At 42.0% G+C, this 23,420-nt stretch overlaps 1 protein-coding gene across 1 annotated transcript in view; it reads right to left on the reverse strand.

Moving 5' to 3' along the window:
* The window catches only part of fer1l4 (fer-1 like family member 4), a 34,133-nt gene that overhangs the window by 3,553 nt on the left and 7,160 nt on the right, over nucleotides 1-23,420 (reverse strand). The window contains 37 exon segments of the mRNA XM_029431964.1: nucleotides 18-199; nucleotides 1,049-1,203; nucleotides 1,716-1,886; nucleotides 1,989-2,116; nucleotides 2,511-2,630; nucleotides 3,327-3,461; nucleotides 3,815-3,918; nucleotides 4,284-4,332; nucleotides 4,712-4,825; nucleotides 4,926-5,038; nucleotides 5,290-5,470; nucleotides 6,156-6,317; nucleotides 6,458-6,568; nucleotides 7,380-7,553; nucleotides 8,150-8,272; nucleotides 8,437-8,573; nucleotides 10,043-10,238; nucleotides 10,418-10,507; nucleotides 10,509-10,571; nucleotides 10,685-10,801; nucleotides 10,898-10,985; nucleotides 11,084-11,184; nucleotides 11,292-11,424; nucleotides 12,424-12,631; nucleotides 13,073-13,181; nucleotides 16,751-16,848; nucleotides 17,280-17,349; nucleotides 18,135-18,260; nucleotides 18,723-18,802; nucleotides 19,255-19,441; nucleotides 19,948-20,128; nucleotides 20,349-20,517; nucleotides 20,603-20,687; nucleotides 20,798-20,860; nucleotides 20,936-21,067; nucleotides 22,809-22,866; nucleotides 23,049-23,219. Of these exon segments, the coding sequence (XP_029287824.1) occupies nucleotides 18-199; nucleotides 1,049-1,203; nucleotides 1,716-1,886; nucleotides 1,989-2,116; nucleotides 2,511-2,630; nucleotides 3,327-3,461; nucleotides 3,815-3,918; nucleotides 4,284-4,332; nucleotides 4,712-4,825; nucleotides 4,926-5,038; nucleotides 5,290-5,470; nucleotides 6,156-6,317; nucleotides 6,458-6,568; nucleotides 7,380-7,553; nucleotides 8,150-8,272; nucleotides 8,437-8,573; nucleotides 10,043-10,238; nucleotides 10,418-10,507; nucleotides 10,509-10,571; nucleotides 10,685-10,801; nucleotides 10,898-10,985; nucleotides 11,084-11,184; nucleotides 11,292-11,424; nucleotides 12,424-12,631; nucleotides 13,073-13,181; nucleotides 16,751-16,848; nucleotides 17,280-17,349; nucleotides 18,135-18,260; nucleotides 18,723-18,802; nucleotides 19,255-19,441; nucleotides 19,948-20,128; nucleotides 20,349-20,517; nucleotides 20,603-20,687; nucleotides 20,798-20,860; nucleotides 20,936-21,067; nucleotides 22,809-22,866; nucleotides 23,049-23,219 (4,684 nt within the window).

Here is a 23,420-nt window from a genome sequence, read left to right on the forward strand (position 1 = left end):
TAGTTATTGTTGGTTACCTGTGGCAGGCCAGGTTTGTCCGGGTTCAGCAGGGACCGGATCTCAACGTGCTCTGGCACCAGAGGAATGGCTCCAGGGAGGAACTCGTTCATCTCCCCCCAGCACTGCAGCACGCTCAGTGCTGCGTGCTCCTCCATCTCTGCCTCCTCCTCTGGAGACCGCTGGTTCTTCTTCAGCAGATCTGACAACAACAACAACAGCTGCTGTATAATTCAATAAGGTTTCTGCTCCGGATACAGCTGGAGGTATCTACAGCAGTGTTTCCCCCACCATTGTATTGGGGGGGAGGGTCAAGGTGTTTTTTTTCTTTTTGTTTTTTTTACATTGAACAAGTCTCTTTTATTAAATAAGCTAAACGCTTATGTTATTTATCTAATGTATGTGCACGTTGCAGTGTCTACTGTCTACTTTGCGCATTCATATTCTCTCCTCTGCTCTGTTTCGAGAAGGGCGGGGCTCTGCTCACGACACACACACACACACACACACACACACACACACACACACACACACACGTGTGCACACACCTACAATCAGAGACAAAGCGGAGGAAAGGAGAGGAGAGAACAAAAAAAATCTGCGCCACAAGCTTTTACGTGTCTTAAAAAGCCGATAACTAACAAGTAGCTCTAGCTAAACTTCAAAGCTAGATCAGGTCCATTGAAAGCTCAGTGCTGGTGAAATCATGCAACAGTGTAGTCTGTTTATAACGTTAGCATTTTACTTCCAGCGATTGCATTTAGGCTTAAAAATCATAAGTTGTGTTCATTTATGAAGATCCTCTTGCTGAACCGAACGTCTAAGTATTCTAAACTTGTGTTCGCCACAGAGCTTATTTTCTGCAATAATCCAAAATCCCAGTGTGTTTTTGTCGAAGGAACCAGGGCGATGCTAACCTCCGGGTCTGCCTAAAAAACTACGTCTTCCCTGTAGTTAGTAGAACAAGTTGCGATACTGTTTCATGATGTGTCCACAGATGATGAACTGTTCACTTCCACATTCTACATTATTTTCACTCTGCCTGTCCTACCTTCAGGTACTGCGTCAGGTGGGATCTTGAAGATTTTGTTGAGGACTTTGACCTCAGATGTTCTGTACTCTGGAGACAGGATGCCGTTCTTTTTGCAGAGCTCAGCCAAAATGGTAGACGGCTTCTTCGCATCGCGCCACGTATTGTAACCGTCACTGCAGAGAGAGACAGTCAAGTAGAGGGACACACAGATTGACAGGTACTCTACTGTCAAAGTACATAACACGTACATCATTAATATTTGGTTATTCTACTGTTGATGTGTCGTAGTGTTACTAACATTTCTTTGTTTTTCTACTCACGTGTCATATAAACTGCTTCTAACATGTCGTAGTACTGTTTTTAAGGTGATCGAGTTCTGGTTCTCACGTGTTTTAGTTTTGACGCTATTGTGTCGTAGTACAAGTAGTTATTTGTTTTGGTGCTAATATGGCCTCCTACTGGTATCACGATGTTGCAGTCCTAGTTCTAACGTGTAAAATATTTGATACTAATGAGCCATCGTACCAGTACGAACATCATAATTCTCATTCTCGCAAGTCGTACTGTTTCTAATGTGGTAGTACTCGTGCTAATGAGTTATGGTACTAATATTCCAACTACTTGTACTGTCTTGGTTCTAGTTTAAAAAATGTTTATCCAAACAGGTCATAGTACTCGTACTAACGTGTCGTAGTAAAGAGCCAGACCGCAGGACGGTCTGTGGCGGCTGTAGAACCGGTTCTCCAGGTCAACCCGCGTCTCGCCAATGACGTCATCAGCCCCGATAAGATCGTGGTCCATCACTGTAATGACCAACTCCGTCTCCAGTGGGAAAGACACTGTGATTTCAAACACCCTGAAAGGCAGACATACAGACAGTCAGACCCAAAGTGTTGGTAAGAAAACTGACTAAATATGTTCGTCAAGGATTTAGTTTTTTAAACAGACAGGTACTGACTCTCCGAACGTTGGGTTGAGCTGTTTGGGGATGTATCGATCTACGGTGTCCAGGCTCTGCTTTCCAGCTCGGATCACCAGATACGGGTCGGCTTTACCATTCGGGTCCGTGGGAGCCAGAGTGGTGGCCTGCAGGACACAAACAGAGACAGTAGAAAAACAAACACTGCACCAACTTTGCTTTAACCCAAGTTAACTCATAATGCAGCATGAATGAAGGGACTGTTTAGCAGCTAACTCTCACACCCCATATGTCTGAGCATCGATTGATTGTGGCCCCCCGTGTGGACAAAGGCGGTAGTGTTTCCACGAGCACCACCGCTTCGTGTCATAAAGATCTTGATCTTGCTAACGCGTGCTTTTGCAATACGTGCTATGCTCGGACACATGCAGCTAACGTCAGCTCAGGATCAGTTTGAATAATTTAAAATCTGCATTTATCTGTGAATGAGTGTCCAAGGTCGACTCTTGTTTTCTCTTTGCTAATCCTGACCTAGCATCAGCCATTAACTCATTAACGTACCTTGATGATGTAGACTCGGACCAAGACTTTGATCGGTGAGTTTTTGGGGATCCCGTTGGTGATCAGACACTTTGTGTCTTCTTCATCTCCTGAATCAATCGGATAAACCAGGAAGGAGCCCTGAAGGTGGAGAGTATGGAACAATGAACTCTGCAGGGCTGTACCGAATAGTTCAAAGCTTCATTCATGACGTTTGTGCATTTGATTGTATTTCTATAGTCGTAGTGTATTGTAATTTTATTTTATGATGTTGTAACTATAGATATAAAAGTCAGACTAGGGACAATAGTTGAAAATAAGCTAGAAACTCTGTGCAGCACATCAGTTTCATGCTCAGTATTGGAACTAAGCTAAATTGCATCGTCCCTATCAAAGAAAAATACACACAAATTCAAAATCAATTTGTTTTGCATATCTATTGATTGTGTTTAAACTTGTATTTCCGGTTGCAGATGAAGATTTGGCTACACTCATATTGTTAGTATTATATTATTTGTAGAATTAGATTCCAGTGGTGGTTGCGTAGGATGGTTTCATACTTGTGTGATACAAACATTTCCAATAACTGTGAGTGTTTCAAAAGTTATTAGTTGAAAAAAGACGAATGTAATTATTCATAACATGTTTTATCTGAAATAAATATTCTGCTTCAATCCATATTTGTTGGTGTTTGACCTTCTGCTCTTCTGGTTGCTGCAGGGACGAGTTATAATAATTAAAGAAAGTTGATTTAATTAAAAAAAGATGAACTTATCCAAGGGCTTTTAGGGTGATGACTGATTTACAGACAGACAGATCGCTCTCCATCCACACTACCTTGTATTTTCCCATCAGCCTCTCCTCTTCGTCCTCCTCGTCACCCTCAATGTTCGCTCTGCCTTTATACAGCGGGAAGATCTTCAGCCAGTCCTGAAACTGACTGAACTCTGACTCCAGCTCCCCTCCATACAGCTGAACATACAAACAAAACAAACAGAGGCAGATCAAAAATATTTATGGGTTCTTTGACAGGATAAGCGTCAGGAAATGAAGCGATGTCAGGGTTGTTTTTAATCGATCCATTTTGGATCAGATTCTAAAGACGCATGAAGACTTCCACAGCAAACCTTCTGTCTGGCAGCTTCTTGACGTAGGCAAACATACATTTAATGTTGGCGGGTACAAACAGAAGGTTCAGTGATTTTTAGGTGAAGCAGGAACTCCTACAACACCTTGCAACATAAATATCTACAGGTCATCTCCAGCTGAATCTCTTTGTTTTAGCTTGAGCTGTTTGTAAACTGTGAATCACGGTGACTTCGCACCTTTATTGTGGCAATGTTCTTGCGTTTCGGAGGCTCAATCTCCACTACCACGATTTCCTCCTCCTCCTCTTCTTCGATGTTCGCCATGGTCAGATTCCCTCCATCTGAGCAAAAAAGAAAACAAACACAACTTTGTTAACATAGTCTTCCAGTTACTTTTGTGTGGATATTTCATTTTGTAGTGTGTTTATGTTATATGTCTTCAATATGTTTAGAATAAAGAGCTGCAGAATGACACCTTTGGTTCTGGAATAACATTCATTTATCACATATGGCTGCGATGATACAGTGTCATCATCCTTGGACCCACTACAAACTGTATACTGTATGTGTTGTTGCTCTAAAACAATTCAAATAATAAAGCATTTCATATGTTTAATAAATAGACAAGTATGGCTTAATACACTTTTATTAAGACTTAAATAATAAATCCAAATGTTCTAATTTAAATAAATAAATAGGACTGTACCGTTCTCTGCGCGTTCCTCCATCTCCTCCTCCTCCTGCTGTTTAGCAGCCTGCACGCCGCCAACACATCAGACATGGTGAGTAAAGAACTGATTTATTCATTATTATTTTATAACATTTAAATGTGCAACTTAATACATACATTAAGAAGAAATTACATTTTAACATGTAGTTTGTTTTTAACTTTATAACGTCTCATTCTCTCTTGTTTTTCATACTAGTTTTTGGAAAGACATGACACAAGGGTTAATTATGTCATTTTCTTTTAATCATTTAATCTTTCCCTCCTCCATGCACATTTGAAGCAGGTAGTTCGTAATGCTGCAGGTGATGCTTCTCAATAAAATAACTCTTTAATTTATTCTCGGTATGTTATTTTGCTTTAACGTTTTTAACACGTTCAGACAGACAGGTAACTAAGTGTCTCACCTCTCTCTCCATCTCCTCCAGTGAGGCGTAGTATTTGGACCACCAATCCAACTCCTCCTTCTCAGGCGTCTCCTCCTCAAGCTCTTTAGTCTTCTTAATCATCTTCAGAGGAGCCTGAAGGGGTTTATGCAAGGAAATCCAACATAAATTCATTCTTTAACTCTTTACGGTTTCATGTTATTAAACACACAGAGGAGGAGATTGATAGACGTACATTGACCAGCTTCATGGGGTTTAAGGGGATCGTTGTCTGTTTGATCTTCAGGCTGCTGAGTCCCAAACGGTTCACTGACTTCAGAGCGTTGATCTTCTTCGCGTTCTGCCTCACTTGAGACACAAAGAGAAATGATGTCCATAAAAACTTTGAGTTAACTATATATCCCAGAGAGCAAAGATGTGAGAAACATCCAATCACAGAGCTTCAATTCATGTTAGGATCAATTTTGGATAACCTAAAAAATAACCACATTAACATTGACTACATGTCAAACAATAAACAGTGTTTAACTCCAACTATTTAGTAGACACTACAACTGTATTGTGAATTCTACCTACATCACTTCTTTCATAGTTCTCACCTTTTGGTTTTGGTTTTGGTTCTTCCTCTTCCTCCTCTTCCTCCCCCCCGAGCTCTCGCGGGCCGTAGTCCATGAGGCTCTGGACCACATGGGTCCCGACCAGAGCGAGCCGACCGAACGCCCGATGCTCCACCACGAACAACGTCAGAGGAGGGTGGAGGTAGGTCTGCTCCGGCAGCTCCTGATTGGAACAAACACAGAAAGACGAAGAGAAGTTAAGAGAAGGTCAGCCGTGTCTCTACTCTGCACGTGTGCAATGGATACACCAAGGTTACGGTCGAATTGTCAAAACTATGACATCCTAAGATCTTTTCAGAGCTGCTTTTCCTTGACCTCGATGGAAAACGTCATGAGGTCAAGGAAAAATATGATGGAGAATTCATCAGGACTTAGTGCACTTACACTGGGCTACGTAGTTCTGCAACGGTTGTTACTAAACTGTGTCTGCTGCGGTGAAACTACAATGTTCCAAAGATTGATTACTAAAAGTGCATCTTACTCCCCCCTGTGTTCTTACCCTCTTCTTCACTCATATTTAATCGACACAAATCCCAATTAGCGACGTGTTGTTCGCGTTGATCGTTTGTTTAGTTGAATAACCCAATGGTGCGTCACTTTAAATGTTGCAAAGAATTGTGGGACGTATTATCTCCTTTCCTTTCGTAAATGGTCCAGTGTACCCGATGTTAAAGGAAATAAGAAAGGAAGCAGTGAAGCAACTTTCCTTAATATTTAAATAATCCGACCAGCTCTTATCATGGCTGCCACTTGGAGACTTCCGGGTCATTTCACTCGTCTTACAACCTTCTTCAGAAAAACACTATTCAACCGCAGCCTGGTTTCTTTAAACCAGATTTGTGACTGACCACGTCGATATAGCGGACCAGCTCTTTGAAGTTGGAGTGAGTGTTGTAGCTCTCAATCTCTTCAGACTCCAGCTGTCGTCCTGCACACTCCACCCTCACTAGGGGGCGCTCCACCTCAAAAAGCTGCACCCGCTTCAGCTCCCGCAGACCCCAGAACAGCACCTGAATACACACACAAAAACGCAGTTACTTCACAGATCCAAGTCCCAAAAAGACCCAAAAACCCTTGAACACATGACAGAACAGTACGCGTGTGCGTGTGCGTGTGCGTGTGCGTGTGCGTGTGCGTGTGTGTGTTTGACCTCGATCCTGAAGGTCTTAAGAACAGGGCGGACTCCATCTGGGATGATGTAATATCTCTGCTCATCCAGGTAGGTCAGCTCCTGAGGGTCCACACTGCTGGGGACGCAGGGCTGCAAGAGGTGACAGGATTTTCCAGTTCACTATCTAGAATGATCACTGCTTTTTTGTGTTTTTGTTAAAGGATCATTCCGGTTTATTACAAATCTTTTGGTTTTGTCCATCATTTCTATCTCACCAAGATATTAGCAGCGTTCTGGGAAAACTGTGACATCACTAAAAATATATCTGACCCAGAAACAAACAATCATTTTATTCAGATTATCCAAACCACTTTATTTGGAGGTCAAACTGAAAATGAGTGCATGGGTTTGTAATAATCCCCTTAATGCACAGGAACACTGTAAGTACAGTAGGCCAAAACTGAAACAGGATGTAGGTTTGAGAGATGTTTAGGATACAGTTTCAGTAACAATTTTACCATTCACCATCGTTTTCTGTTCCAAAAAAATGTGTCTAACCTGTTGGTTTGTTTCCAAACCTGTCCAATAGTCTTACTGTTTATGTTATAACACATTCAACTGTATTCAATTCATCCCTTCAAACAAACATCTAAACACCAACTCCATTCAATTAATCCCAATGGAATTCGCTCATGGTGGCAAAGTAAAATCCCACACGTTTTTCGCTTCAACTTTGATGAACTTTGACACTTGGATTTGTGCTGTTGAGCAAAAGAACATTTCACTAAAGATGTGTGTCATCTGCATAGAGGTGGTCGGAGAAGTCATGCGACTAACCACCAATAGTCCTTGTGTAGAGGGAGAAGAGGGGGTGTATAAACAATGTTATTATCAATGATAGAAATGATGGACAATTCAAAAGGTTAAAGCAGAGAGACATTGATTGATTGACAGGTGTCACCTCTCCAAACCCAGAGTAGTCCAGCTCGATGAGCTCGAAGGCGGCCAACAGCTCGCCAGCGGGGGCCCTGCCTATGCTGATGTCATAGAAACGGAGGTTGGGCTTCTTGTAGTACTGCTCCACGGTTTTAAACTCCGGCTCCGCAAACGCCCGACCCAGAGGCTTCGGACTGCCCTGCACACACACACACACACACACACACACACACACACACACACACACACACACACACACACACACACACACACACAGGTTTTAATGACATCACTTACAGAATAGATCAGAACAATAGAGAAGTCCCTCTCCTTCTGGTGTCGCCCATGGGACCTTATTTGGAAAAAGTATGATCGCTAGTTAAAGCTGCTAGACAAATCATTTTTTGATTCCAATTGATTTGTGCAATGAATGTCAAATGAAATGTTAAATGTCAAACACATGATGTTTGTCAAATGAAAAGATCAGTTTGTCATAGTACCATTTAGTGTTGTGTGAAACCACTTAGTAAACTTCCTTTTTCGTGTTGCACAATATAGTCCACCAACACTAAGGAAGCAAAAGTATGAGCAAGACGAGTTTATCCCGGTACGAATCACAAACTGCAACTTTCTTGTCTTTAAAAATAATCTTAGAAATTGAAGCATATGTGTAATTCATGGAACAATTCAAACCGGATCAAAAAATTACTGGCTACCATCCCATGGTGGTCCATCGGAAGGGGTGGGACTTCGTCTCTCTATGGGTGAGGATATGAAGAAGAACGTCAGCCTTACCATGGCATCCTGGTCGAAGATGTTGATGGTGATGAGGGGCGGGTCTTGTTCAAGCTCCTCCCTCGTTCCCTCCAGCAAAACTCTGTCAAATAACAAACACTCACACCACGCTGGAGAGATTGTCTCATTCAACACCTGAACACACACGCATGCACGCGCACATGCACACACACACACACACACACACACACACACACACACATTTTTTAGAGCAGGTTGAATTTCCAGAATTTTAAATCAATCTATCAATACTCAATGAGCAATCATAATCTTTTAACCAGCGGGACCCCTGTACCTACCCTGGTGACCTGACACTGTGTAGAGAAGACGACCTTGGCGAAAGGATCCGATAAGCCGTTATCATCAGCAGCTATCAGGCCACGGCCCTGATACATGTGACATCGTAGCTGGAAGTACCTGCTGTCTGCAGAGAGAGAGAGAGAGTGAGAGAGAGAGAGAGAGAGAGAGAGAGAGAGGAGAGGGATAGAGAGAGAGGGAGAGAAGAGTGAGAGAGAGAGGTATATTGATCTACGATCGCTTCTCTATAGGCGGGAGAGAGAGAGAGAGATAGATAAATCTTAATTAATATCGATTATTATCTGAGCAATCGAGGGTGTTTTCTCTCTTCTCTGACTCTCCTCGGCATCTCTCTCCGTTCTCTCGCCTCTTGACTCGTGATCGCATAGTTATTAAGGATGAGAAGTCTTAGAGAGTATTTTAGAGTAAAAAAAAATATGGAAGTACTATGATGTTAGATTATAGAGAGTAGATTGAGATCGTCTCGTTCAGTTCGCTCCCTCTCTCTTCTTCTCGCTCGTATATACTGTCTATAATAGAGATTTCAGATATGTAAGGAATAAAGGAAATATGATGTTATAATAGAGATATAGAGATAGAAGATGAGAGGAGATATTTGGGGGTAAGAGGGGAGAGAGAGAAGGTATAGAAGAGAGATATGAATATCGTAGGATAGTATTGGAGAGTGATGTATAGTGCTAGAGATAGTTAAAGAGAAGGTAGAAGATAGAGTTAAGAGTAGGGAGAGGAGAGGAGGGAGTGGGGGGAGCGAGAGGTATTAAGTTGATGGGATAGTGAGATGTTAGGAGATATAGTGAGAGAGAGAGAGGATATGAGGAGGTATAATAAGTATTTGGATTGAAGATAGGTAAGAAGTATTGGAAGAAAGATAGAATAGTAGAGAATGGAGAAGTGAGAAGGCGGCTCTCTCTCTCTTTCTCTCTCTCTCGCTCTCTCCCCCTCTCTCTCTCTCTTCTCCTCTCTTCGCTTCTCTCTCTCCTCCCTCTCTCTCTGAGGTGAGATATCTAATCCCATCCATAGATTGCTGTCTTCTTTCATTCACCTACTCAGTGCTTTTGCATTCCAGGCATTATTCAAAAGTCAAGTAAACAATTACTACTACCTTACTTACTCGGCTTTTATTTTGAAGGAAACACTTTTCTCTATTCTTTCCTGACCAAACAGACCAAAAAATGTCCCACCCCCCCCCCCCCCCAGAACTGTCCCCCCATGTCCCATGTTCCCCGCCCCCCCGTCCCCCCCCCCCAATAAGAAATTGTCCCCCCCCAATAAACTTCCCCCCCCCCGACCTAACCGCAGAAATTGTCCCCCCCCTAAAAATGTCCCCAAGAAAATGTCCCCATTTCCCCCCCATAAATGTCCCCCCCCCCCCCCCCTTACACATGTCCCCACCCCCCATGTGTCCCCCCCCCCCCTAAATAAAAAGAAATGGTGTCCCCCCCAGACAATAAATTGGTCCCCCCCCCCCAATGGTCCCCGTTCCCCGTCCCCCCCAGTCCCCCCCCCCTACGAAGAATGTGGTCCCCTCCCCCCCCCCCTTCCCCCCCCCTCCCCGCCGACCACTATCAACCTCACCCTGGCAGGACAGACTAAGAGGAAGCCTCGTCTTCCCCGATGGGACCAGCCTCCTCTGCTCGTCCTCCTCTTTCTCATAGACCGGCCGAAACTCCTCCGGCAAGCAGTTGGTCACCTCTTTACTGTACTTGGCCAGACCGAGCCACAGGTAGACCTCCAGCTTTGCAAAGATCTCACTTGCTGAACTTCCTGGAGACTAAACGGAGAGAGAGAGAGAGAGAGAGAGAGAGAGAGAGAGACAGAGAGACAGAGAGAGAGAGAGAGAGAGAGAGAGAGAGAGAGAGAGAGAGAGAGAGAGAGAGAGAGAATTTTAGAAACAGAACGCTGAGCGCCATCAATGCTTTTAAAGATGGACATCAGTAGTAAAACAGTTACCTTCATGTAGAGGGTGGTGACTCTGCCACAGTCCCGACCCCTCTGCTCCTCAACCAATGAAAAGAGGATGGAGTAGGCAGGGATCCTGACAGTAAGCCAATCGCTTGCTTCCACTCAGTAACCATAGAAATGCGTCCGGGATGGTAGTCTGGGGCTGGAGAGAGAGTGGTGTTGGGGGAGCGGGTGTCAGACCTCAGACTAACTGAACATACTGCAACCTTTGCCGTCTTTGTGGCGACCTTTGGTGACCACTTTTTGACCTCTGACCTCTTTAGCTAGCAGGCGGAGTTTCCGCAGGAGTTTCCTGGTATCCATCAACCGCTGTTTGGCCGTCCGCCTGGTGATCCTCCGCCTGACCCTCACTGCATGTCTGGCCAGAAAGACCTAGAGACAGGTAAATGTTAAGTCAGACAGACGGGAAGATAATCAGACAGAGAGGGAGGAAATTAATAGGCAGGTAGAGAGTGAGAACAGACTCACCAAATGCTTCTTGATAAACTCCTTCCTGCATCTGTCCAGGTTGTTGGGACGTGACTGAGACCTCCTGTCTGATAAAACATTAAACTGTCTGCAGAGAGACAGACGAGAAGACAGACAGAGAGACAGGTATCAAACCAAATCAAACTAAATCTATACCAACCACATTTTGAGAAGGAGGAGACTGACTTGCAGGAGGCCACCAGCTCCAGCAGCACCTCCACCAAACGTTCCTTTGCCTTACTCCTTGGCCTCCTCAAGAGACATTCCACGTCATCAAGACCAATCTCCTAAAAGAGGAGTAGAGGAGAGAATGAAATGTGACCACAGTTTGTAGACATTTTTTGATACACTTTATGTGTTACTTAAAGGATATTAAAGATTGCTTGTCTCTCACCAGCCTGTCCGCTGTCTTACTGAGCCAGTTCGCCTGATAGAGACGAAAGCTGTGATCTTCAAACTGACTCCAGACAAACAGACAAGGCTTCTGTTTCTCTGAGGGAGGCTGGAGAGGAAGACACTGGAACGACCTGAGAGACAGACAGACAGGTGGAGAGACACAGACAATGAAGCAGCGAGACAGCATATAGTTATTGTGCAGTAATCACTGTGGTAGCAGTAGTTGCTCCTCTATGAATTGCCCCAAATGGATTGCAAAGTGGTGTATAATTTCCCTCCACACACACTCACACATTGATGGCAGCAAGCTATCATGCAAGGTACTGGCCTATGTATTGGGATTGGCAATTGGCAATTGGGGTTCAGTGTGTTGTTCAAGGGCACTTCGGCAAGGGATCAAACCAAAACTGTGATTTAGGAAGAATCGCTCTAGCTGCCGAACAAAAGCCAAGGAGGGGTTTGTGTCCCTGTGACCGTGGGAGCTGTGATTATGGGGGAAAAACCTACCATGGTTAAGAGGATTTCATGAACGTATACAAATTAGGATCTTCAGGATTCTAGGGCCACTTCTTCGATCCTGGCCTGGGTTTAATATGATTCCGTCAGAGGTTGAAGACATGGAAACGGAGTGGGTCATGTTCAAAGCTTACATTGAGGAGGCAGCTACTCCGAGTGAAGAAAGCTGCCAAGATGAAAAAGGGCCAACAGGTATCAGGAGGCCAGAAGGGCTACATTTTCATGTGGGGGAGCAGTTCTGTCTAACAATTCAGAAGAGGGGAAATAGGGCTTAGTTTTTGGTGGGATCCTGATAGGGGAAAGTATTGGGCAGGGGAATGAACACTTGCCTTCTGTGAAGGAGGCAGGGTTTGAAGACCTATAGGAAGTCTTCCGGTGGCAAGGTGTCTCCGGGGCAGTCCCAGAACACAATAGAGAGCTTACTTATCCCATCTGACTTGGCAAAGTTTTATGATCACCCAGAGCTAGCTAGATGATGGGGCTGGGGAGAAGAATATCTCTTATTTGGTCATTTTCTGGCATGACCCGCAGCAGAAGTAACGTAAACTAGATGGATGGATTATGTAGTAGTGGTAGGAGTAGTAGTTATCTGTGTGGGTGCAGTAGTTACTTACCTGTCATACTCGGTGGGCTGGGGTCTTGCAGGAGCAGTTACAGATCTGTTCTCAGGTTCGGGACTCAGCACTTCCTCTCTGTCCAGCTCTTCCTCTGACTCCAGTAGACCCTGCGCCTCCTCACTTAGATCCTCCCTGCTCCTTCTCAGCTCCTCCCTGCTCTGGCTCTTCTTGGATCTCCCAATCCCCACTGCCTTCCCATAGTTCCCTGCAAGATACAGAACAGCTGATTGGCGATTTGATGTTGGAAATAAAATGACACTTAAGAACGGCAGGTAGCCAAAAGGCCAGCAGAGGCCTAAATGCGGCATCGACTGCTAACTCTGGACCAAAGCAGGCCCAAATGAATTAACGAGAACGGATTTCAAAATTAACCCTAGTCCACACCACACTCTAGGTTGTGCTCTGCACGATTAATTAGTGATGGGAAATTAACAACATTTCAAAAACGTCTGTTTTCCGTTGTCTTATGTTCTAGTTAATTGAATATCTTTAGATTTTGCACTGTAGGTCGGACACTTGAAGAATATCACTTTTGGCTCTGGGAAAATGTGATGGATCACTATTTTCTGACTTAATTTATTAATCAATAACAAAACATAATTGCAGCCCTGGTACAACGATTCAGGACATAGAATAAACTGTTTACCTATGGAGAGTTCAAAGGTCACCGGTCTGGTTCCTACAGAGGGGTCCATCATAGTGACTTCAAACAGAGACGCGAACAACAGAAATTCCTCCCTGCGTCCCAGGAAACCCTGAGGATGAAAAACAAGAAAAGTCTTAGAGCTGCGGGATGTTACCTCTCGGTTCTCCTGAAACACCTCCTTATCTGCAACTCTGTTTTGTGAGGTGAAGTGCTGTCTTGGGTCCTCTTTTGTTTTCCTTGTACTATAAATCCATCCACTTGAGAAGGTAGTAAGTAGTTTTAAATGTTTTTATTGTAACTTTTTATGCAGATGAAAATTTAAGTAGAAATAATCAAAGTAAAATGTTATTTACTCTGAAATATCAGATATCAAAGACATAGTTGTTTAAATGGCTCATTAATAATAATAATAATAATAATAATAATAATAATAATAAGCTTTATTTGTATAGCACCTTTCATACAAGAATTGCAGCCCAAAGTGCTTCACATCAAAAACATAACAATTAGTACAAGGACAGAATAAGAGCATTTACAGTACAATAATCACAGTGTTGATGTAAATGAGTCGGAAGTACCATTATAGAAATAGCAGAATTAAAATAGTATAAAATAGCTGAATTAAAATAGCCAGAATTAAAATAGTCTAAAATAGCAGATAAAATAGCAGAATTAAAATAGTATAAAATAACATTGCCTAGTTTCCCTATCTGTGCAGTACTTAACGACCCTCCTTTTGGAAAACCACATTCATCACACCATTCTTGTAAATGTTTTAAACTATCAGGGCCATATTTTGAAAGAATGAGATCAACAATGGGCCCCAGTGGCCCTTCAACTGGTTTACTCCCTTTGCTACCCATTCCTGGTAGTCTTTGGCAAACTCTGTATTGACCCTTGTAACGTATAAAACACAGACATCTCCGTGATTCCAGATTCTTTTGGCAAAATCTTGGTTAAAGCCCGCTTCATAAACAAATCCCTGTTTGTTAAGTTTTATGAAACCTATCGGTTAAAGCCAGTTTTTCTCCAATATATTCTTTAATCTTTCACTTTTCCACTAATTGTGTAAAGAACATGTAAACACATTTATCAGAGAAACTTTCTCTTGTTCCCGTGGTAACATCGTCTATCTGATCTCAAGTTTTTCAAAAATACACACTCTGAAAATGTATCCTAGTTACCTTTACACATTCAATGTTAAACCAGTAATAATTCACCATTAAAATGCTAATATAAAAATATATAAAATATCACCATTAAAAGGCTAAAGTAAAGATATATAAAATATCACCATTAAAAGGCTAAAGTAAAGAGATATAAAATATCACTATTAAAAGGCTAAAGTAAAGAGATATAAAATATCACCATTAAAAGGCTAAAGTAAAGAGATATAAAATATCACCATTAAAAGGCTAAAGTAAAGAGATATAAAATATCACCATTAAAAGGCTAAAGTAAAGAGATATAAAATATCCCCATTAAAAGGCTAAAGTAAAGAGATATAAAATATCACCATTAAAAGGCTAAAGTAAAGAGATATAAAATATCACCATTAAAAGGCTAAAGTAAAGAGATATAAAATATCACCATTAAAAGGCTAAAGTAAAGAGATATAAAATATCCCCATTAAAAGGCTAAAGTAAAGAGATATAAAATATCACCATTAAAAGGCTAAAGTAAAGAGATATAAAATATCACCATTAAAAGGCTAAAGTAAAGAGATATAAAATATCCCCATTAAAAGGCTAAAGTAAAGAGATATAAAATATCACCATTAAAAGGCTAAAGTAAAGAGATATAAAATATCACCATTAAAGGCTAAAGTAAAGAGATATAAAATATCACCATTAAAAGGCTAAAGTAAAGAGATATAAAATATCACCATTAAAAGGCTAAAGTAAAGAGATATAAAATATCACCATTAAAGGCTAAAGTAAAGAGATATAAAATATCACCATTAAAAGGCTAAAGTAAAGAGATATAAAATATCACCATTAAAAGGCTAAAGTAAAGAGATATAAAATATCACCATTAAAAGGCTAAAGTAAAGAGATATAAAATATCCCCATTAAAAGGCTAAAGTAAAGAGATATAAAATATCACCATTAAAAGGCTAAAGTAAAGAGATATAAAATATCACCATTAAAAGGCTAAAGTAAAGAGATATAAAATATCCCCATTAAAAGGCTCAAGTAAAGAGATATGTTTTCAGTTTACTTTTGAAGATATTGAGCGAGCTTGCCTCAATAATGTCTGCAGGTAAAGTGTTCCATAGCTTTGGTGCATAATTGCAAAAGGCTGCATCCCCAATTTTCTTTTGGATGTTTCTGGGAACATTTAATAAACCAGTAGTGGATGATCGTAATGTTCTTGAGGGCACATAGTTGATTAGAGAGTTGGCAGTGTAACTTGGTGCGGTTCCGTTTAGGGCTTTGTATACAAGAAGGAGGACCTTAAAGTCAATTCTAAAAGTTACTGGAAGCCAGTGTAGAGCGGCTAACACTGGACTGATGTAGTCTCTCCTCTTGGTTCTAGTCAGCAGCCTCGCTGCAGCGTTTTGGATGAGCTGAAGTCTCTCCGTTGTTTTTTTGGGAGGCCGGTAAAGAGTGCATTACAGTAATCGAGTCGGCTTGAGATAAAAGCATGGATTAGTTTTTCAGCATCCTTTTGACTTATAAATGGTCAGATTTTAGCTATATTTCTAAGGTGGAAGAAGGATGCTTTTGTCACCTTGTTTATGTGGGATTTAAAGCTTAGATCTGAGTCTATGATAACACCAAGACTTGTGACTTCAGGTTTAATCAAAGGAGTAAGTTTCCCCATGTTATTCAGCATCATCTCTCTTTTTGTTACAGGACCTACTAGTAGGATTTCAGTTTTGTTCTCATTTAATTTTAAGAAATTATTGCTCATCCATTTATTTATTGCTGACAGACAGGTGGTGATGGAGTTAACAGCTGTAGTATTATTTGGTTCAGCAGAGATGTACAGCTGTGTGTCATCCGCGTAGCTATGGAAGCACACATTGTGTTCTCTAATGATGTCCCCCAGTGGTAGCATGTATAGGGAGAACAATAATGGAGCCGAGCCAACTCCCTTGTGGAACTCCAAAGTGGGCATCATGCTTCTCTGACACATGATCTCCAAGCCTGACAAAATACTTTCTCCCTTTGATATATGTTCTGAACCAGTTTAATACACAGTCAGAAAGACCAACCAGTTTTTCTAGACGATTAATTAGGATGTCATGGTCCATCGTGTCAAATGCTGCGCTCAGGTCTAGCAGGATAAGAATTGAGAATTTGTTTGTATCAGAGTTTAGTCTGAGGTTACTAATTATTTGAGCAGTTTCTGTACTGTGGCATGCTCTGAAGCCTGATTGAAATTCCTCCAGGATGTTGTTTTCTTTAAGAAAGGAGTTTATTTGGATCGAGACTATTCTTCCTAGTATTTTTCTGATGGGTTAGGGTTAGGTTGGCCTATAGTTGGTCAGCGTATTACTGTCTAGGTTAGGTTTCTTTAGCAAGGGTTTTACAACGGCTGTTTTGAAGACGTCTGGGAAGATGCCCGTTAGAAGAGACGTGTTTATAACATTTAGGGCGTGACTTTATCATGAATGATGATGATGATGATGATGATGATGATGATGATGGTGTTGGTGGTGGCAGCACTGACCTCAGGAAGTGGGTGGGTCTCCTCGACCTCCACGGTAACAGCCTCTGGTACCTCAACTCCCGCTTCCCCTGAGTCCTCAACCAATCCGCTCGAAGACACTAGTTCAAAAAGTAAACAAACCGATGAACAAACTACAGATATATGTGGAGTTCCCCAACCAAAACAGCCCAAAAAAGCCTTGTGACCCGACTCATGTGTGTCTGTAATATTATGATCAACACTGACTGTTTCTGCTCTTAGGATTTTGTTCATCTGCATTTCTTTAGTAGCTGAAATATGAAATATCAGTGACATTTGTTCTGTAGCATAGCATCATTTCTTCATTTCAACATCCTGGCATCATAAAAATAAAAATAAACAAACTCTAAAATCTCTTGAAACTACAGTTGGAATGAAACTCAAACATTTTGCCAGATAAACATGTCCTGTTTCCTTTAGAGATGAATCTTATATCCATCCTTAGGAAACTACACCCTCCCCTTTAAAGTTTAGTATCTCCTTTCTCCTGCTTCTCCACAGGTAGACAGACCTTCCTTATTCTTCTCCTTCTTGCTGCTCCTCTTCTTCCTCACTCCCAGCTTCCCGAAGGCTCCCTTTACCTTCAAGAACACACAAGAGTCAGAGAGGAGAGATGATGTGAGACAATTGCAGAGATCAGGTAAGTATCATTAAGTTCACATACATAAAACAACATCCTGTCTCAGATGAAACAAGCAAAAGGAAGTAAATGCTGATAAACTGACTGTCGTAACATACTAACACACACTAATGAACTGCATACCACATACTCAATCTGTTTGTATCGCTTACTGCGTACTAAATTAATAATTAAGTATTCCATTACCAGCAGACTGCTCACACTGAAGTAAACTCAAACAATACGGGTTTTTTTGCATCACATGACTGTATCGTTACCGCTTACCGGTCTGAGCTACCGTGTGATAAAAATAGTTTGTCACAAATGTAATTCAACAAAACATCTTCCACTGAATTTCATATTTTCCATTATTATTCCAAAATGAATACATATTTTAGTGGTAATTTTTTTTATCTAAAGTACATCATATATATGAACTCCTGCCTTTTTCCTCGTAGCTTGATGACACTCATCATCATCCATCCAACAGTTAATTATTTAAAGCATCGGCCTTGCAGTCCCCCATTGGACAGTCTGAAGAAACGCAATACATTTTTATGCATACTCAGAACTTTGTGCTAATGTATTATACATCAAGGCATTTCTCACGTATAAGATCCACATACTATGCAGTTTGAACACACTACATATTCAATCTTACGCCATACTTAGTATGAACAGTAGGGCATGCCCTTTTTAACAGACCCTCTGATGTTACTCTTATGAAAAACAGTAAGTCGTAGGTACCTTTCCCAACGCGGCAGAGCTTGTATCCGGGGCGGCGGCAGCAGGGGAGGAGTAAACCTCCACACAGAGAGCAAGGAGGATTCGACCGCGGTAGAAGATGCCTTCACCCAGACCCTGGTTCAAAGCCTGGAAGAGAGAGGGTTTGCTCAGTCTGGATCAGTTTGCTTAGTTTGTTCTAATGCTGCAGACATTTTCCAATGTTAAACTGGGAAGTAGAATTACAGGCGGCAAACAAACCCCACTGTCACCATGACACAGCAGTCCCCTCTTCAACACCTCACTTCTGGCTAGCAGAGCACTCACAACTTAATAGTTTCTTTTTTTTACCAGACTCCAAAAAAGCTGTATAACAGCACCTGTAAATCTGACTTTGTTATATCTTATTTGTTTAATCTGTACAAAAGAGTGTTAAAAAGTCAAGTTGCAGTTTTATTGGGGGGTTAGGTGCTGAACTATTTCTTGGCTGGATGCAGTGACTTGGTGGACTCGGTGTCAATCTTTTAATTTAGCTCTCAGAAAGACAGTAAATAAGTGTATTTCCCAAATTATTATTGCTTTAAATGTCAGCTTTGAGTTTGTCTGGTTTACCTGGTGGACGTCTCCGAGGGTGGAGTTCTGAGGAGAACCATACAGGTTCACCCAACATGGACCGAAGGTGGGATTAAACCCTGCAGAAAGAAAGATATTTACCTGTAACGAGGCTGATCTCTATTAAAGGCTCATAATGTACATTTCAACAGTATAAATTCCATCAGTACAACAACAAAGTTATGTCATAACACTTTTTCTATTCAGACACTAACACTGATTCCAACACTTCATTCAGCAAGTTTCACATTAAAAGCTCAGGAAAGGGAGGAACTATTGTTTGCCCTTTGAAACACTGAAAGGCTTTTAATGTGACGTATCTGAGCAGGAGACGTTGAGTTAATTGATGGTAGCATAACATAAATCTAAGAAATATGATTAAAACAATACTAATGTGTTACATACTAATACATTTGAAATAAAGGACTGTCTCTGATATGAGACTAGGTCAGACAAAGACCTGGTTCTCTCTAAAGGTAACCTAGTAAGGTACCATTTAAGTAAAAAAACAACAAGAAACTGCGGGTCGTACCGTTCCTGGTGGGGTCAGAAATCTGATGCAGGTCCAAGAAGTGCGTTGCCAGGGCGATGTCGCCCATCTTGACGTCATCGAGGACCTGGACTCTGATTCGCTGAGCCAGAGGAGGAAACTGCTCAATGAAAGAGATTTCCTCGTTCCAAACTGGACTGCTGGTGGCGCTGCCCACTGATGTCTCCCCCTGCAGACAAACAAACAGTACGATAAGAAAATATGAGGTTTGGCTACTCCTTGTTGAAGTATTAAAAGACAATTAACCATTTTTTTTTTCAAAGAAGAACTTTGAAACCGGAGGAACTAAACTACTAACAAAAAGTCCCCTTTGCATATTTCTGTTTGTTTCCACCACATCTGAAGAACCATGAAGAATTTGATACTTGAAGTACATTTCGTTGAGAAATGCACTTTTATTCAAAGTAGCATTTTGGATGCAGAATCTTTACTTATAATTGAGTATTTCTAAATTGTGGTATTAGAACTTGTACTTAAGAAAATGGATCTGACTTCTTCTTTCACCAATACCAATCAGTGTTGCCCAGCCCTGCAGGCTACACCATAATAGTTCCCCCCAAGAGCACAGACTTTTTTGGTACCTGGTAATATAGTTTAGGAAACTAATGTAGTATCCGAGTTCCTCAAAAGGTTCTTGGTGCGTAACAACACGTGTGTATAAGTATATCTGAGTACCTGTTGTCCAGCGAAGGTTACTTTTACGTAGGGATCAATGAAGACCGTCCGGTCAGTGGCCTTTGACATCTTGGCCATCAGCCCCGCCTCCATGGTGGGCAGACCTTCGGCTTTGTAGATCCGGACACGGAAACGAGCCCACGGACGCTCCGAGGCCATACCACGAGGAAGCAGCAGGTTCCTGCAAGAAAAATAACGTCAGGACTTGGAGCCGATAACACCAGCTGTTCAAACTTAGCTTTGATATAATGTACATTTTTTCCTAAATGCACAGGGCTAGGGGGCAGGGGTGGGAGAAGTATTCAGATTGTCAGCAGCTTTCACCCTCCCATACCATGGTACAATAAAATTATGATTTCTTTGACGCTGTATTACAATATTCACGATGTCTTGTTACTGACTTTTCTATGTCCTCACTGGCTCCGGACGAGGAGGACGCTGGCAGACTGGTCATGCTCATAGCATCTCCCTTCATCACCACACTGAGGCTGGCCTTGACGTAACCCTTGATCCCTGACCTGGTGTCTGCCGGGTCGGTGAGAGGAGCCCACTTCTGGTAGAAGCGGTGGTCTGGAGAGTTGGCAGAAAGGTCAGAGGTCAGCGAGTAGTGGATAGTATTTTGATCAGAGTGCTACAGAGTGAGCAGTACTGGTACCTGGCTGGTTGTACACGGTGGAGATGTCAATCTTAAAGGTCCCAATGTGGGTCACCAGGAAGGCCAGAGTCCGCCGGTGGAACACCTGAGCAGAGGGGACATTTACAGGTGTTCACTTTGGCCTCGCCCACATCTCTCACCATGGTAACAGCAGTAGAGACAGAAGTGAAAAAACAACTAAAAAGTAGAACTGACCTTTATCTCTATGACTTTATCAAAGAGGATCTGTGGACTATCCTGAAACTCAAACTGGAAGTTCTGAAAGAGGAAAAGAGGTCAACAGCTGTAATGTATTTTAATGAACTGTACTGTACTGTCTCTTCTCTGCAGTACCTCGTTGTAGAAGGGGCAGTTGGTGGATTTCTGCGTTGCGGTATGTTTTTTCTGACCTCCTGTTCTGATGAAAACTGCAGGGTTGATGTTCACACCAACCAGCTTCCGAGCCTCCAGGATGTTCACATTGACCTGCGAACACACACGCGCACACACACAAACACACACCTTATTGCAGTGGCGCTGCCAAGGGGGGGGCCATCCCTGTTAGAAACGCTGCCGCCCTGTTGCAAGTCGCATATGCATACCCCTCTCCTCACCTCTCCCTTTCCAAGGATGTAGAAGAACCTACAGTTGCCTTCAGGTGCATTTGGGGACATTCACGCCACCAAATTCAAGCAACCACTTCAACGTAAAAACACAAAAGGCCCTCTCTTGAGCCAGAGATTGCCATTGTGGCCTACTGTAGAAACATGGCGGACTCAATGGAAGAGGACCCGCTTCCTATGTAGATATGAAGGGCTCATTTTAAGCTAACAAAAACACGACCAAGCTTAGTTTCCAGTTATTATACACTAATGAGAACACAGTTATGAATATGATATTGCATTTTCTGCCAATAAATCCACCTAAATCCGTCACACTGGACCTTTAAAACAACAGCCTGCTGCAGAAACAACACTATGAGAGTGGTGAGGATGAACCAAAACAATGAGCTGAAACACACTCTGTACAGCCGAGGGGAAGCTGCAGGTTCACTGTGAGCGATAAATAATAGCCACGTAGATTAAAGGGTGTTTGTGGCACTGCAGGGCCTGTTGGAGTGATTATACATCCTCTCAGGATCCTCCAGGAGCAACTTGAGGCTGTGGCTGCAGAAAAAGATGTCTGGGCGACCTTGATTAGCCTGTTGCCACGGTAACACGGGCCAGGAGGTGGATCAAGTAAGCTTGTTTAAAAACCCGGGGACTGCGGTAGACCAAACGGTTACCTTTACAGATCATGTGGGATGCATTTAACAAAACAAATCACAGCAAATACTTTGACTTTGAGGCCAGCCAATGCACTTTAAAGAGAGTATACGTATTCCTAATTTAAAGTATACTCACTTTTAATATTGCATCCTGTTTTCATCACTTAAATGTCAAACGCAAGACAAAGCTTTCCGAAGTAGTTAAACTGTGCAATACTCACATCTCTTCATTATTACTGTATTACACTGTATATTCAAACACAATTCTTGTGTATCTTACACTATAGATACCATTTACTGCATTCATATCATTATTATTATTATTATTATTATTATTATTACATGTATGTATTGTAATGTATATGGGATATTTGCAGGCCGAATCTGAGAAGCAGTACTTCGGTGCGGAGGACGAAATTAAAACAGCAGTTGTTTCTTCGTCTCCACCACCTGGAACCAAGCCAACATACAAACTATTAAAACATAATGTTACACGGACCGTACAGCCCCCAGTGTCTCAGTAAACACACAGATATCTTAGCCCCACGTGAAGATTATTAAATATCAGAGACATTTAAACCGAGTCTCAAAGTTTCAGCAGTCTGGACTGAAATACACAATATCAACACTAGAAGATGTACAGCTGTAGAATACAATACACGATGAAAAGAATACATTCAAACTTAGAATACAATGAATATGACAAACTACTACAACTTAAATACAAACAGGTTAACATATTATAGTCGACCACAATCGACCTGGTTCTCCTTTTAATGTATCTTCTATTGTGTTTTAAAGTGTCCTGTCTGGATGTGATATGATGTGTTTTAATGTTCCCTTTTAAATAGAAGATTTGTCTCGTGCAAACCGAAGACTAATTCTGCCTTTTGCATGCAAAAAGTAGACAATAAAGTATTTTATTTTACTTCTTCTTCTAACATGGATGAATGAATTCACCTGGAAGCTCTGGACTCTGGTCGCGGCAGCAACATTTCTGGACATAGGCCTGCAACGACTACACACACACACACACACATATACACACACACACACACACACACACACACACACACACACACACACACACACACACACACACACACACACACACACACACACACACACACGTTGTTTTCAGCAGATCATGAGTTGACAGAACTCAGGTAAACAGACAGACAGACAGTAAAGTAGTCAGACCTCAGCAGAGGAGTGAAGATGATGTCTGAAGAGTCCATGTCCATCAGATCATCATCAAAATCATCTTCATCTTCATCTTCATCTTCATCCTCATCCCCAGTCCGGACCAGGCTCCGCCCCAGACGCCGAACCTCTCTCTCCAGCGGACCTGTACGAGCGACAGTCAGCTGACTGACAGGAAAGAGAGAGATGAATAGTTTATACTTGTGTTTGTTTGTATTCCTCCGTCAGAAGTAGAGGGGTGGAGGAATACTTGGTTCCAGGGGATGAGGCTAATGTTTGGGTGTTCAGACGAGAGTCCGACTGATAAATGGTCCGATGTTTTGACCGATATTATCTTTTCACAGATACATCGGTGTCAGTATTCAGTAA

This window comes from Cottoperca gobio, chromosome 5 (genome assembly GCF_900634415.1).
Source record: "Cottoperca gobio chromosome 5, fCotGob3.1, whole genome shotgun sequence".
Taxonomy (NCBI): Eukaryota; Metazoa; Chordata; class Actinopteri; order Perciformes; family Bovichtidae; genus Cottoperca; species Cottoperca gobio.